Source organism: Cuculus canorus, chromosome 1, assembly GCF_017976375.1.
Source record: "Cuculus canorus isolate bCucCan1 chromosome 1, bCucCan1.pri, whole genome shotgun sequence".
NCBI classification, from domain to species: domain Eukaryota; kingdom Metazoa; phylum Chordata; class Aves; order Cuculiformes; family Cuculidae; genus Cuculus; species Cuculus canorus.
Window position 1 is genome coordinate 142098475 of NC_071401.1, and position 16106 is coordinate 142114580.

Below are 16106 nucleotides of genomic sequence, written 5' to 3' on the forward strand. Positions count from 1 at the left end.
TTTCCCCAGTGGCCAGTGGGTGTTTGCCCACAATGTATTATACGGACGAGGTTCCTTCCAGTCTTCAAACCACTTTCCTTTTAAATTACACCTTTCACTCTTATCAGAAGCAAACTGATTCTTTTGATACCTCGTGAGGCACTTGCAAATTCACCTGCATTAAAGCTGTACCTGCTGCAAATATGTATAAACAGAGAGCCAGAACCTTTCTTTTAAGTGACAGGCTGGAAAAAAGAGGATTAACCAAACAGGAAAGCTGGTCTTCTTTATCCAGCTATTCCTCCTCTTCATTTTAAAATAAGGCTATGTCTGCTCTGCAGTAATTCTGTAAAGCCACGTAGGACAGAGAGTGAGTGCTGAGCACTGCTGCAGCTGCAGGGTGAACTTGGGTGAGGCTAACAACATACATCTGAGACAGATGTAGCAGAGTCACAGATCTTCTGTGCTTACTTCTGTCTCAGGAGGTAAGAGACACTAGGGACTTGGTTTGAACTGTTAGGCTTTCAGAAGTCAATTTGTTTGAGGTCTGTCTTCTGCCTCTTTCATGTGACAGGCATGTTCAGTACCAAATTGGAGGAAAGGATGTCGCCCACTATCGCTACCACTGCAACCATAGACTATGGGGTTGGAATCAGACTGAGGCAACAAACATTTGCAAGACAGCAGACCGAAAGGGATTGGCAGAAGGCCACAGAGTCATATATTTCTATATACAGACCCCAGGCTTTGTATTTTGCGCTGAGATTGATATAAAAAACAACTGCAAGTGTCACATACAAACTCTGGGACTTGCATGGTGATGAACAGAGAACTTCAAGTGAAGGAAGCAGAAAGGTTATACACATGCCATTATTCACTAGAGAGAGTCCTTTTTCATAGATTGGAGTCTCACAACCAAAGAAACAAGCGAGACATTTTCACAGAAGAATTGTCCTTGCCCTTTCTATATTTTAATACCACGCTCACCTTGCTATTTAATATCTGTCACTTATTTATGCAAGAATGAAAGGGTTTTGGTGCCCTGCTTCACCCAAATTAAATCTCAGAGGCATTTTTACTTGTCCTGTCTCTATTAATCTGTTGTGGGACCTGCGTTCGATACCTCAGATTCACATTGATTCAGCGCTTGCTATTGGAGAGCTCTTGTTAGCACGGATGCTCTCCTGGCTGCAGAGCGGGCTGGAGCCGAGCAACGGTCTCTGACCAGCATGCAATCCTCCTGCTGGGGACCCTCTGGCCCTGGGCTGAGTTGTCACCTCCCAGAGGAGCCAGAGAGAGGCATGGGGCGGCCAGGGGACTGGTTCAAGCACATGCTCCTGACCCGCTCCTGCTCCCAGGGTATCAAATGCCACCGCAGGCTATTTAGTTGTGACTCCCCGCCTTCCCCAACCCTTACTTTACAAGCCACTCGGTGAGGGCAGAGCTTCCCGAAGCCTAGAGGAGGCTGAATCCGCCGGAGTAGTGTCACCACGTCCAAGTGTTTGATCCGTCCCCTAGAGAAGAAAGCGCAGTGAGGGTTGCATCCTTCCCATGGGGTGACCTGCTGATCCACCTGCAGAGTGTGGATGCAGCTGCGATGGTCACTGAGATCTTTCTGGCCATGTGCTGCCACTCCCTGTAGCCCAGGCATAGCTGAAGACATCATTTCAGACTTCTCACATTCAGTGGGGAGATTCAGATTAGATATTAGGATGAAAATTTTTAATGTGAGGATGGTGAGACACTGGAACAGGTCCAGAGAAGTCATGGATGCCCCATCCCTGGAGGCGTTCAAGGCCAGGCTGGATGAGGCTTTGAGCAACCCAATCCAGTGGAAGGTGTCCTGCCCATAGCAGGTGGATTGAAACCGGATGATCTTTAAGGTCCCTTTCAACATAAACCATTCTAGATTCTACAATTCCTCAGGACTTGCCCAGCACTCATATACTCCTACTGGTACAGAAAACACTGCCGTCAGTCATACATGAGTCAATACTCACAGGAATTGACTTCAGTGTTTTGAATGTTGCAGTTCCTCAGTGCAGGAATGGACAGTTTGTGGCTATCCTCTCACCACTGATCTGCTCAAAATCTACGTCTGCTTGTTTGCATGTCGGTCCTAATTAGGGCTACAGCATGCACAGAAGTGCAAAGGGTCTCTTTTTTTCCTCTTGCTTTTACTTCCAAATAAATAGCCCCAAGCCACTGTCTTTTGATACTTGTTTATGCTTTAGGCTGTCACTGGAGCCAGGGCAAAACAAAATGCTGAACTTCTTCCACAGCAGCAGCTGGGTTTCTTTTAAGTTCTGTAAATGGCATCTCATGGAGGGACGAGAGCTACCAGAACCAGAGGTGGGGCTTCAATCATGAGACATGAATAGGGAAGAGTTAAGAAAGAGCAAAAGAGCTTCCCATTTATAGATGAGAAGGAACAGGATGTCATTTGGACTGAGCAGCTATCTATTATATGCCTTTCAAACACTGCAGTCTTGCCCTCAAATAAGCACAAATAGCAGCATCTGTTTTGTTAACAAACAGTATATTGATTAGAATTCTGTACTTATCCCCTATCCATATTAAAGGTCTCTCTGGGCAGTTACCATGGATGAGGAGAAAGGTTTCAATTTATGTGTCACTGATACTGTGACATGGAGTCACGTATTGCAGAACCTGAGCTCAAATTAATCTTGACATCATGTCTCCTAAAGAGTTCTGCTTTTAGTTTACACTGTGATCTCTTTCCACAGTTTCTGCATTATGAAGGGGGTTTTGCAATTACAACTGTCAACTGTATGGTAATGTCACAGGGATCTAAGTGCACTTTAAGCCTAAGCATGTGTCAAACAGAGCAGATAATACTCAACGTCAGTTAAGCTCTTGTGCGAGTTGTTCTTGTGTAACTTTAAATCCCTGCAAGTCTGCTGATGTGAATAACCCTGCAGACAATGTAATGCAGTCATGGAAGGTACAGGTTGTGATGGGCCTATATGACAAATGACAAAATGGAGCTTTGAGCACAGCAGCTCTCCTGTGAGTAGAAAGTCAAATAGAAGAGTCACAGCTCAATATCTCCAAAACACGCAACATTTTTTTGAACAATCCTTTGCTCAATTTCCTGCTGCTCTTTCCAAACAGTCTTTATCTCCCCCTGACTTAAAGTGAAGCAATGTCCTTCCAGGTAACAGTGCAGCCTAAATGCTGAGATTTTTCTATGTATTCTTGCAGTGCTGGCTTATGGCTTCACCAGCAAATCCTCATGGAGGTACCTATGTTAGGATTCTTACAGAAAAAAAGAAATCCTTTGAGAGGAACATGGCACTTACTGCACTTGATCTAGGTAACAGTAAACAACAGGGTTTTCTCCTGAGGAACTCTGATAACCAGGTTGGGTTACTTACTTGGCTTCAGGATCATACTCTGCCCAGATCCTTTTAAACTCATCCAGGTGGTGTGGTCCTAAAATGGACCAGTCCCGTGTCAGGTAATCAAAGTTATCCATTATAACAGCTACAAAAAGATTGATGATCTGCAAACAAGACAGAGGTGACTTGATGGATGAGGCAGGTAACAATAGACTTTACTGGGTCCTCCATTTGAGGTTTGGATTTCGACTCATAAAACTAGGAAGCCATTGGAAGTGGGTTCCCTGTTCCCCCATGCCAGCACCCCAACTTAAATAAGAAGATCCCAGAGCTGGGATCTTCTCAGCTGGTCACATTTTTCTCTTTCCTTTTGAATGGAAGAGGCCCAAGCTTGCAAAATGCTCAGACATAGTGTGATGGCTTTTTTTTTTACCTGTGTCTTTGCCCAGAGAAATGGGGTAGTGATGGGAAAGCCTGGGATTTATCCTCTACAGGCAGTGGGGCTGAGATAAAAGTCTTTTCTTCTGGCCCAAGACCAAAACTTTTAAAATGTTGCTGCTGTTCACTGGGAGAGTTTTGTGCACTGATGCCAGCTGCAGAGCATGTGCTATGCCTCTGAGCAATGCTGCATTGCCAACACAGAGCAGATGCAAGTGGGATATGTGTATTCTCACAGTCATTGCTGCTGGCAGGGGAAGAAAAAGCTGCTCAGCAGCCAGAAGGAAGGTAGGAGGGAAGGTGGGAAGTGTGGCTGAGGCGTTGCTAGTCTCAGCACAGCCCACAACACGCTAATTTTGTTTTCTCATTGAGAGGGAGGGGGAAGAGTGCTCCTTTGCTGTGTACAAAGGATTGGGGGATTGGAAGCAGAGCATCTCACAGAGCTGGAGAGAGGCAGGAATGGCAGTGACCAGAGGCTGTTGTCACTGAAAAGTTACTGCCTGGAAAGATCCCATGGGAAGATTTCCCCTCTTTGAGATCATTCATCTGCTGTGCAGTGCTGATATCTGGGGAGGCAGGGGCTCAGACTGACAGAAGACAGGTTTTGGTTCCTAGGACAAACTCACCAGGAAGGCACAGAGCATGTAGAAGCTGATGAAATAGAAGACAGCGAAGCTGCTGCCACAGGAGTGGTCGGCTTCAGTGGAGTTGGCTGGCTCCGACTCTGGATCACACTTCTTGTCTGGGAGACATGCCAGCATGATTTCCTGCCAGGCCTCACCAGTGGCACACCTGGGCATGGCAAAGAGAAAGGAAAGACAGCAGTGACCTTCGATGTGAGAGAGACCAGCACACTAGCAACCTGTTCCTGCTTTCATGAACATTAATGGGAACTATGCCACTGAGGTCAGTTTAAGAGCTACTTAGACTGGGGGCCGGACTTTGACATACATTGACATATTCTGCTCCTCTTTTTGGCTTTGTTGTTATCATCAACACGTTGTTCCTAACTGGCTTTGCCTAGTCTGGGTACGGGGCTGTCACGCTCCAAACAGCATGGCTACAGACTGCATGGACAAACTTGAAAACGAGGAGCGAGTTTTGAATTTGTGTCAACTCCCCACCCTGGCCCCAGCACACCTCACCGCAGCTGGAGCTGGATGATGTGCTAAGCTGAGCTGCGCATGGTCATGCCAAAGCACAAGCGGGAGCTCATGTTGCTTTTCCTGCTAAAATAAGATGGAAGTAATACTGGCTTAATTTGAACGAAAGGAGGAGGTTGTGATGCATATCAACATTTCAGAGCACTGAAAACTGGCTAACTTCCTTCTGAGTAGGAGGACTTGCCTCCCTCCCCAGCTAGCCAGTGTCTGCTGGTAGGGTACAAGGCTTAATGGACTGGTCGTTTCATCTGACGTAACTCTAGGCTCCCCTGCTAAGAGACAACATGTTTCTACTCACCTTGTGAACATGACATGGTAGAAGGAGATAGGTTGTGCCCAAGAGTAGAGGAATCGTGCTCCCAGACTGACACGATCCAGAGCTGTCAGATACCCACCTGAAAAGCAGCAGCACTGCCTGGGGGAACGTCTGGAAGTTGTTGTTGCGGTTGATTTCTGTGGTATCATTCAGCGCAATTTTACCAAACACCTGGCAGAAAGCAGAGTTCTTTTCAGGTTAGCATTGCAAAATCCCCAAATCTTTTTGTCACCTGTAGCTCTTGGCCTCACTCTGACTATGATATTGAACAGAATCTGTTCTTCCTTTAAAAAAAATGTTTCCTTGGGTCTTTCATATTTGCAGTTGCTTCCCTTGCTTGTGCTTTATCACCTGAAAGCACTCATATTGTAACAAGGGGCATCTTTTGTTAAAATAAGATATCCATTCTTAGTTTACACACTGTGAATATGTGATATGGGGCCTTATTTAACAGGGAGAGGGTCCAGCTGAAACAAAACAATAAGACAGAAAGAGGCTCCTTCTTTCATTGCTTATCTGTCTTCAACAGCAAAAGACCGGCAGCTGCAAAGCCTTGAGCTTCCAACTCTGTGGGGTGCTTTGTGTCTTCCCAAAACAGTGCAAAGTGCATTGCCTTGTATCTAGAGATTGTCCAAATGCCTGCCCTTCTCGTAGCCATTCTTGTCACCAGCAGGTGTTTCAGGGACCCCCAGAATGCTGCAATGTGAAGATGATTACTAGATTGGCCCAGACAAGGATGGCTTACACCTTCTTTCCATGCCCAACGAACTGTCTCTGCACCAACTAGTTCATCCAGCCACGGCATGAAGACTGCAACCATCAGCAAACTTTTTAGGGGCTTGCCCTTGGATGTGAAGTCCCAAGTTCAGGTGAGTTTCAGGGTTCTTTGAAAAAGTCTTATATAACTTCGGTATTTTCAGGCACTGGGACTGAGAGCTTAACAAACCTTGCCGAGCAGAAAGGTCTCTGAACAGCATAGTCAGTCAGGACTATTTATTCCCCATCGATAGCAATGTGACAGAGATCTTAAGGACTGAGAGCTGTAATCTCGTAGCCAAAACGAGCAGCAGGAACAGAGCAGCTCCCAGAGAACATGGAGCTTCTTTTCAAGCAAATGTCACTGATAATTAACACCCCAAGAGAAACAACTTGGAGAGAAGCACAGAGACAATGGCGAGGAGGCCATGCCAGATGGGAGGGAGGGTCTGTACATGGCAGGCTTCCTGCAGAGGTTCCTCATGGGCATGTGGGCCCTTCCCAGCCCTGGCTGCTCCCACACTGTGGGGAGCAGTGACAGACCCAGCTGCACCGAGGCGGAGCAGGATGACAGTTTAAATACTCAGAGGCAGTTTGAGCTCAGGCAGCCCATGTTTTTCACTTCAAGCATGTGTAGGCAAGAGAACTTTCCATGCTGGAAGTCTGATTTACCTTTGAACCCTCCAGCTCCCCTCAAACAAGTCACTGGTGGCAGCTACTGTGGGTTCTTTGCATTAGGCACCTACAGCAGCTGTAGGTACAGATTCCTCTCTTATGGCCTCTCCAGTCTGTGCCTCCTGGGCCATGATATGAGTAGCTTCATCCATCAGCACCAATTTGGATTTTTCCACTTGGGCACACTAGGTAGCAAGGATTGAATGTTTTTATGCTCCAAGTCAGGTCAGTAGCTGAGATAAGTGATAGGTCTCCTATATGTGGGAAATTCTTATGTTTTTTGTCAGAACTGGTACATCTAGTCTTTCAAGGTAGCTGCTTAATGGAGTGAGGAAGGATTTTCCTTCCTATGTGACCCTGTGTGTGAGGGAACTCTATGTATAGTCAGCAGGTTGAAGAAAGCAGTACACAAAATATCTGAGATGCCATTTGGACAAAAATTGATGATAACAGGTCTATGGGCTCTAAGCAAAAAGGGAAAATTAGAAAAGTTGGTTTTCTCATTGGAAGACAGGAGGAAAGGAAGCAATCTAGTAATACAGATCAGTGTGAAAGACAGATGTATGATCTTCAGGCTGCTGAGATGATTAAAACAGAGGCTTGAACATAAACCAAAGATTAAATAGCCAACGTAGAACTAGCTGGCAGAAAAGGGAATAGAGCTACAGGACAAAATATCTAGCCCTGGCAGTGCCCTGATCATTGCAGACCCCATCTGTGTGGGTGCTTGAAAGCCTTTTTTAATGCTTTTTGTAGCTACATAACTCTTAACGTAATACTCTCAAGTGATTTGTTGTACAGCACAGGTAATCCAGTAAGACAGTGGCCATTTGAGCTAGTTAAGTATTACAGGGAAGACTGGCAAGTTTACAGTAGGAGCTTAGTAGACTAAATGACAGCTATAATTACTAAGGGCAGTTGAGATAACCTGTGATAATTCAAGAAAAGATTAGTTTCATCTTTCAAACTGAGGGAGGGTAGATGGAGCCTGTGAAAAGATGCAATTACAATAACAGGAAACAAATTAAAACAAGGTCAGAGAGGTCAGATGATTTTTGTTACAAATTCTGTCTGCATTGTGAAACAAAGCAGCCTGTCATGTTTGAAGACCTCTGGAAGCAATTATGCAATGCCTTTCTATACTCTGGTCTCTGGTCCCAGATGGCTGACTTGTCTCAAGATCTTTGATTAACACCAAAGTGGAAAGTGAAGCTTAGTTTGAAAAGCAGCACAACAAAAAAGGCTGGGACTGTCACACACGGTGCCTATATCACTTGCTTTCTTCAATGGTCTGTATGCAACATCAGTTTCTTACACAGTTGAATGCTCAGGCTGGTTCCAAGTTAATTTTGTAAACTGAATAGGGTATTGTACTGGTGCAGCTTCCTGAAGAATTGGCACAAATACAGAGTATCAGTACGCTGGGTCTGATCCTACGTTTACCTTCACCGATGTGAATCAAAAGCTTCTCTTCACAACTCAGTGGAAACTATGCCAGTATGAAAACGATGCAAGAGAAAAATTGGGTTTGTTCAGTGCAGCATTGCCATAAGCCCACTAAAACAACTATTTTGAACCAACGAGTGAGACAGCAAATCTTTGACACCACTGCTGGGTATTCCTTTGAGACTGTGGAGGGCGGGCATGGGTCTTCCACTGTTTACATATTGCATTCTGCCATTTAATGCGTAATTTTTTTTCCAGAGTGTGTTGTGCTTCTGTTGGAAGTGCATAGGCAGACAATGTTTTACAACCAGGCTTAGCTGCCATCTTACCTTACTGAGTGAAGACATTCTTGTAAGCCCCTAAAACCATACATTGATCTAGATACTTTATAAGTGAGCTCCCAAAACCCTAACAGGAGAAGACAGACACAACTGAGCTCTTTAGCATCACTTACCTGCATCCCGATCACAGCATAGATGAAGAACAACATCACTATTAAAAGAGCCACATAAGGGAGAGCCTAAAAATGGAAAAGAAAAAAAAAAGAGAGAGCACCATGTCTCCACCGAGCCTGGCACACTAGAGCTTGGTTCATGCTTCTTGCTTTGGGAAACTGGGCAGAGGTTGGTCCCAAACGTGGAGTCTGTAATTTGTCCAGGTGGCCACTAGATGCCTCTACAGGCCCACATTTGCTTGCCCTCCACGCCACCACCCTGCTGCCACCCAGCTCAGGCAGGCTCTGACTCTGCTCCCACTTGTGATGGTCCAGCTGTGCTGCCCTCAAGTCAGTCCTGCCCTTGACGGAGTGAGAAAAGTGAGGACAAAACCAGTGTACACTGCTGCTTACCAAGAGGAGAAAACTCTCATATTATTATAGCGCTAATGGCAATGTGTTTTTTTTTTTTTTTCCTGGATCCAGTCTGGTGAAATAAAAAATGCAACAGTTGCCAAGATCCAAATTCAAGACTGCTGCAACAGCTGGTACCATCCTAAGGACCTAAAGCAGCATCAGCTTTCTTCCCTGTTCAGTGTCAAGTGTCTGTGACGGTGTGTGCAATGCACTAAGCATCCATGATCAACTGCTGAAGAGGAAAAGCAGAGCCTGGATAGGCAGAGATGCCTCCTAGGGAAGAAGGCAATGTGATCAGAAAAGTGTTGAGTGCTATCCTTTTCCTCTCCAACTGACAGAAGTCAAGGGTACAGCTCAGGACCTCACAGACTCAAGCTATTGAGGAGGAATGTTTTATTCTGTTGCTTTTGAAATATGTAGTGTTCAGACCAGAGATTTCCAGACCTTACTTCAGTGGTAATTCATACTCACGTTAATCCCAAAAATGTGAGTACAGTCCCCGATCTGGATTTTGAATGACCCATTTCACAGAGTACAAAAAGCCTACAATGTCACTATTTCTTTTAATATAAGATTATTGCCATATTTTGTACCTAGGCCTAAACTTAACAGGGCTAATCCTACAGAAGAATCAAAGAGAAATTTTCACTGACCACTGGGGAGATTTGACTAAGATCAGCAGAAATAATATAAAAGAGATCTGAATATTAAAATTGCAAAAAAAATCAAGTCTTTAAACAATGTCTGTAATCATAATCTTGAGGCTCAGGGGCAGATTCCTCTGTATTTTATGAGGTCAGACAAATCTGTGTGGTTACTCCATAATGTCAGTGGAGACACCTCATCTCAGGACTGGCCCTCAATCCCATGTGATGATCTAGTTGGGACTTGACACACACAAGACCTAAGAAGAGCTCCTGCGATGCTCAGACAGCACTTGAGGTGCTTATCCTCACCAGTTCTTCTGTCTTTTGAGTAGGGATGGGATAAGAATCTTCTCTTCTGGCCATCTGGCCCTCTACTTTCTTTCCATGTTCTGCTCAGCCCACTCTTGTCCATTGATGCACCTTCCTAATCATCTTTGCCTCTTATTCCCCGTGTCTCCTTCAGCTCTTCACTTCTCATACTGCACTCCTCTGGCTCTGTCCTCCTCTTCTGCGTCCCTGTCCTTCCTTGGCTTTACCGCTTCATCTTTGTGACTCCCACGGCCTTGGCTTGCCCTCAGCACCCCTCTCACTTCCTACCCCTCCCACTCACCATCCTGGGCTCTGCTGTTATCTCTGCAGGCGGAAACCCTGCTGAGCATTTTCCCAGCCCACATTCCTCTGACTGATGCCCCAACTTGTATGTGCACCATGCATAGGGAACATGGCAATGGGCTCTGATCCCCAGCACAAGTTTGTTGCTCGTTAAGCTGCCCTGTGTAAGCAGAGAGACTTCCTGGAAGCATGTGGGGACACAGAGAAGAGCCTGTGCCTGACAGAGTCCGCAGGGATCCCAGATTTTGACAGTGGGAGTGGCTGATTTAAGAGCTCTGCACAGTGGCTATTCTAAGCTACAGAAGAAGCCTCCCAGTAGTTGCAAGAGGAGGAGCTCTGAGCAGAGAATACCATGTTATAAATGGGTAAAGGCTTTCAAGGGAAAAGGCACTTGCTTGAAGTGGCTTTATTTTTTTACCCTGCTATAGAAGATACCTCCCTTGATACTTTCTCCCATCACCCTACAACCCTGCCTAAAAGGGACTTCCAATCAAGGAGGTCTGAAGGTCACTGGAGGGAAGTACCAGGCACTCCCTTTCCCATCCATCTCATCCTCTCCAGCCAAGAGCTGTGGCAAGCTGAGCTCAGGATACAAGTGAGCTTTTACTAAAGAGGCTGGAGGGGCACAGGGGCCAGGGGAGGAGAAGCAGGAACTGGAAAGTGTGACTCTGTTCCTTGCATCAGTAATAGCTGAGCTGTGCCAAGGGAGTCTCATTCCTGTGCACGCAGACAAAATGGTTCCCACTGGAGCTGCTCAAATAACAACCTGAAAGTTAACAACCATGAAAGCAATGGAAAAAGCCACTTCTGGTATGGATAAGCCAGGAAACTGCCGTGCAATATTAGATTGTCTGGCAGTCAAAGTGTGCAAAATGAGAGTCCTCTGCATGAGCCTGATGGTCTGGCTACCTAGTTCAACTGAGAGCTGCACTGAAAAAGGTCTAGATTGTTCCCTGACGTGTGCTACTTCTGCCAGCAGAGACAGAAGCTGTGGTGGTTCACTGCACTGCAGGCTTCAGTCCCAGCTTGTGTTGTAGCTGATGAGATTTAAGTTTTAAAGCATAGATCAGCTCCTTTCCCATTTGAGTCAATACGAATGCTATCAACCATCTAAAGCCTCAGGCTGAGGGATGTATAGTTGCTGTTTCAAGACTTGTAAGTTGAACAAATTCCTCTTTGCTTTTATCCAGTGATGCGTCCTGCATCTTTTGTCATGTTTAGACCACCATTTGTATTCCTGTGCTGTATTTCCCTGACATTTCCTCTTGACCTGTCCCAGCCCTTATCCAGGTTGCACTGGCCCAGTAAATCCAGCTCAAGCAGGTAAAATGCAGGTCTCTGCTTCATCTCTAAATACCATTTTTCTATACATGGCTAGTTTAGGGGCTGTTTGGGAGCAGTTTTTTTAGCAAATAGTAATCTCTTGTTGTTTGTTTTCCCCTAGAGGTGATGATTCTTATCCAGTCTTGTCCTCTCCTATCTACTCTGGTACTTTGCCTACCACTGAAATGAAACCTGCCTCTGGGGCAAAAGCAGTAGCAATTTAATACCTTGGCATCATCACCAGGGTCAAAGATGTGGGGCTAAAGAGGAGAAATTATTCCTTGATGAAAGCATGGGGACCACATGCCTTTAATACTCACCGGAAATCCTCAAAACAAAGCTTAAGGGAAATTTAATAGAGACCCAGGCTTTCCCAATAGCCTTGTATTTTGCTTAAAGCAATAGATATAAAATACAGCTAAAATATATAAAAAAAAAGAGGAGATCGAACGGTTACAGGCAGGCGGTAATTGAGTTGAACTGAATTATCAAGGCTGTTCAGGAAGGTCTCAAGCAATTACTCATGCTTTAAAGATGAAACTTCTACCCAGGCACTTATTCTCTGCAAGCCCCATTTACTTGACTGTCATTCATGGCACGTGTCATGGTGTGCACAGCTCCGACCAGAAGCGTTTGAGCTCAGGCACTTGGGTGAAACCCCTCCCCAAGGGGCCACCGAGAGGAAATAGAAAGGAGTTAGGTCTTACTTAGAGATCAATGAAGGAATACCTGGAAGGACTTGATGAAGGTCCAAAGCAGCGTCCGGATGCCCTCCCCTCGGCTCAGGAGCTTCACAAGACGCATCACGCGGAAGAGTCGGAAGAAGGTGATTGAGATGCGAGAGTTTTCCTCTGCGTTCTGGAAGCCATTGGCACAGAGGCAGGAGTTACAACAGCACAGGAGGAACGGGGGCCCTGGGCCACGAAGGACGCTATGCCGAGAGCTCACTGCACTGTTCCTTGTCCTGGTACTGCTCCCTGGGCTTGCACTGCCCTGGCACTCCATGGACAGGCTGACTGGTCAAGCCTGTCCCCTCTCTCCTCTTTCCCATGGTGGTGAGGCTACTCTATGGCGGCTCCCAAGGCCATCAGCCTCTCCCTTCAGGTTGCCTGGACTTTTGGGACTTAGGGATATGTTACACTATAAACTCCTCCGTTATATCTCCTCCTCACACTGGAAAGATGCAGTTCTCCTTTGGCATTGTACTGGAAGAGAAAGATACTTTCTCTTTTGACCTGTCTTGGATTTTTTTACCCCAGCAAGTGCCTTAGCCAGCAGTTCTGGTGAATCTGATGCTGGGCATCAGCCATGTGCTTCTTGTTCTGCTGAGAAAAAGTAGCAGGTCCCAAGTCTATTCCAAGGTGCAAAACCCTGGGACAATACGGCATGCTCTGCCCCTGTACAGCTGCTGTCATCACTGTCACCATAGGCAACCTTGCTGTGCTTGTCCTGCAGAGGCCATGCTTCTGGGAGCTGGGCTGTGGTCACTCGCTCCTGCTGCTCTGCATTTGGGCCTTTCGCATTTCTCATGACCCCTTTGTATTTCCCACAGTCTGCGCACTGACTTTTGTTTTTTTAAAAACATTTTATTTTGGCTTCACTGCTACTGTTCAAGCGTGCAGTATTTTTAAAATAGTCTTTCCTCTGGCCTGTTTTTTTTTTTCTCACAGCATCTGCTTTGTCCCTAAGCATTTTCCCCTGGGCTTGAAACCAGCTCCTGATGTTCCTCGGACTTCACACATGTGAAGGTCATGTCCATCTGAGCACTGCTGCAGTGGCAGCTTAACCGGACCTCAGCAGTGGACCCTCTGCCTAGCTTGAGGGGAGGCAAGGCACAGAAAATGCCATGTTTCCCCGTTCATTACCCCCCTAAAATACTGTGTGAAGCCTGTGGAGCTGGTAGTTTCCGCTAGCAGCACTGTGGGAATGTGACCTCCTGTCACACAGGGAGATAACACTGTCACTCTGCCACTTGACCTGCCACGGAGCAAAGAAGTGCAGAGAACCCCCTTCTCTGTCCCCACCCAGGCTGCAAACACTGCAGTTTGAGTCTAAATGCCATCGCAAGAGCCACATTTAGGAGGAAGAAACAGTGCAGATCACCCCCGCTGTTAACTACTCACCACTGTGTAAACCAAGAGAGAACAGACCCTTTGGATTTCCTGTCACTGGGCAGTGAAAACAGCAGTTGCTTGTCTGTCTGCTCCTGATAAAACCCAAGGCACAGGAAGCACCTGGATGTACATTTCTGGGATTAAATGTCCAGATGACAATGTGCACCTGTGTGCTGAGTGTGCTCCTGTTTCCAGGCCAGGATGGCACTCAGCTCTGTGGACCCAGCTGGGTCCATGCCCAAGCCATGGGGGCACACAGAAGACATAGTTGCTTGCTAGTGTGTGTGAACCCTGCGGGCACAGAAAGCGCAGTGCTATGTGCAATAGCTCAGGATTGCATCCCAGCTGCAATTTGCCTATTTGTGGTGGATCACCAGTGGATACTTTGGTTAGCTTCTTCCAGTCCACAGCAAAGGCTGATGCTCGCTGTCTGTGCAGTAAGCAGTTGAAAGACATTATGAGGATAGGCTGTGTCAAGGAAAAGCCTGAGTGCTGTCTACATTTCACATCATTCTCATTTTCTGACTTGTACAACAGGCTGGAAGCTTCAGTGATTCAGAGGGAATTGCTCTGAGGTGCAGGAAGGAGTGTAGCCTCCAACAAATCAAAACTCACGGCATTCAATACTCTCAGCACTACAGTCCCAGAGGACTAACTATAAGGTCACATACCTCTCCCAATCCTAAAGAGATCCTATGGCCTTCCTTCTACTTTCTCTAAGAAGCTAAACTCCAATACCACCTAAAACAGACTTGAAGTCTAAATTTAAAAGTTGTGTGGATAGCAGTACTGCTGTGGTTGTGACCAAAAAAAATTAAAGTATTTTCTTATTCTACCTGCTGCTGCTTTTGCTGGCTTGGCCCTTTGGATGGCAACAAGTTGGGACATAGGTCTGGACAGAGGTTTTATCATTTGTTCACCTTTCGTTGCTGAGAGGACCCAGCTGTTGTAGGCAGAAAATTATTCCTGTCCTCCTAGGGTCCTGGAGAAGGCAAAGTCTAAGCAGTGGATAAAACAGAACAAATTCCTCCCTGTCACAAATCTGCAACTTACTGGCATTGAACCACTTAACCAAAAGCATTCAGTGATGCCTCAGGAGATTATGGTCATTTTAAGACAAGGTGGTTACAGATTAGCTGATGTTTGAATAGTCTTGCTTGCTTTCTCCTGGCTTTCATCCAGCTTTTTGAAGGCATATCTTTGCCAGAGGAGGGAGGTTCTGCAAAGTGACAATCAAGAGACTGGAGTTACTGCAACTCTGTTGGCGTGGTGTGGGAATTGCCTTGCATACAAAGGTGGCAGTGTTTGTGTGCACTACTGCACAACTTACTCTTTTTATTTTGGGGCCAAGTATGAACTCAAATGTTACAGGGAATCACCTCATTGAAGAGGAACTTTGAGGTCCCAATCCTTTCTAGTCTGGAGGCTTGGACATGAAGTCACATTGCAAACTCATTCATCATCACATTGATAGTGACATAGTTTGTTGCTAACAAGAAATCTTACCAGGTCTAGTTCTCTCTTGGTAATTCATTAGAAGGCAGAACGACAGTTAACTTGACCAAAGGAAAGCTCAGGATGCACAAGAAATACACATGTGCAGCATATTCACAGCTCATGTGAACACCAGACTCACACCAATACACAACATGGCAGCTTCATGCACAAATAACTAGGCTGGGCTTGGAGAGAGAACTCGTGATCACGGGGAAGAGAATAAAGGAGTGTGTTAGAAAGAGTGTCACAGAAGCTGGGAGGGTGGTCTGTATTTTCAGTCTTACCATAAAGGAAGAGCATTGGGTATGTTCAGCTGGCTTTAAAGAAAGGCAGACAGAAATAAGCTGTAATAAGTCTCCAATCAAGAGCCCTGGTAAACTAGGTCTTGGCTAACACAGGAGAAACAAAATGGCAGAAGAGGGCAAAAGGGAGTTTGAAAGAAATGCACAAGAGGCTAGGCTTATTCCCTATGACACCCAAGATCAAAGCTGGCCATGGCAGAACGACATACAACTCCCATTGAACTGGATGTAAGCTGTACCCACTACCACCAGATGTGAAGTACACCCAGTATCTTCTGAGTGTGCAACATCCTGGAATCCAGGCAGTGGAGGTACTGGTATTGTTAAAATGCTTTTTGTATCCCTACTATCAAGTTCAACAGAGGGGCTGATTTAGCTCCTCAGCTCAGATCTTGGCCATGTCTGCACAGGGACCAGCCAGCTTCTAGTGCATCAATCTGATTTGTAAACCTGTAACACCCCAGTGCCAAAGCAATACTTTATATATCCCTGTTACCTTACACATAGTTCTGGGGGCTAACGTTACTAAGACAGTGTGATGGAGCAGTGTAATCAACTCTTGGCAACCCTACAATACCCACCACTTGCTGAGGGAAGTGGGTTGGTAAAGCTGGTTAGCTTGCTTT

The 16106-nt window shown here is 45.9% G+C and overlaps 1 protein-coding gene across 23 annotated transcripts in view; it reads right to left on the reverse strand.

Moving 5' to 3' along the window:
- The window catches only part of CACNA1C (calcium voltage-gated channel subunit alpha1 C), a 481236-nt gene that overhangs the window by 17846 nt on the left and 447284 nt on the right, over positions 1 to 16106 (reverse strand). For 18 of the 23 annotated variants that reach the window (XM_054055220.1, XM_054055139.1, XM_054054010.1 and 15 more), the window contains 7 exons: positions 15463 to 15495; positions 12297 to 12425; positions 8590 to 8655; positions 5338 to 5429; positions 4406 to 4571; positions 3378 to 3505; positions 1397 to 1493 (listed from right to left, as the gene is read on the reverse strand). In XM_054055220.1, coding sequence (XP_053911195.1) covers positions 1397 to 1493; positions 3378 to 3505; positions 4406 to 4571; positions 5338 to 5429; positions 8590 to 8655; positions 12297 to 12425; positions 15463 to 15495 — 711 coding nt within the window. The remainder of the gene's footprint in view (positions 1 to 1396; positions 1494 to 3377; positions 3506 to 4405; positions 4572 to 5337; positions 5430 to 8589; positions 8656 to 12296; positions 12426 to 15462; positions 15496 to 16106) is intronic. The other 5 variants (XM_054054621.1, XM_054053927.1, XM_054055304.1 and 2 more) reach the window with 1 other exon arrangement.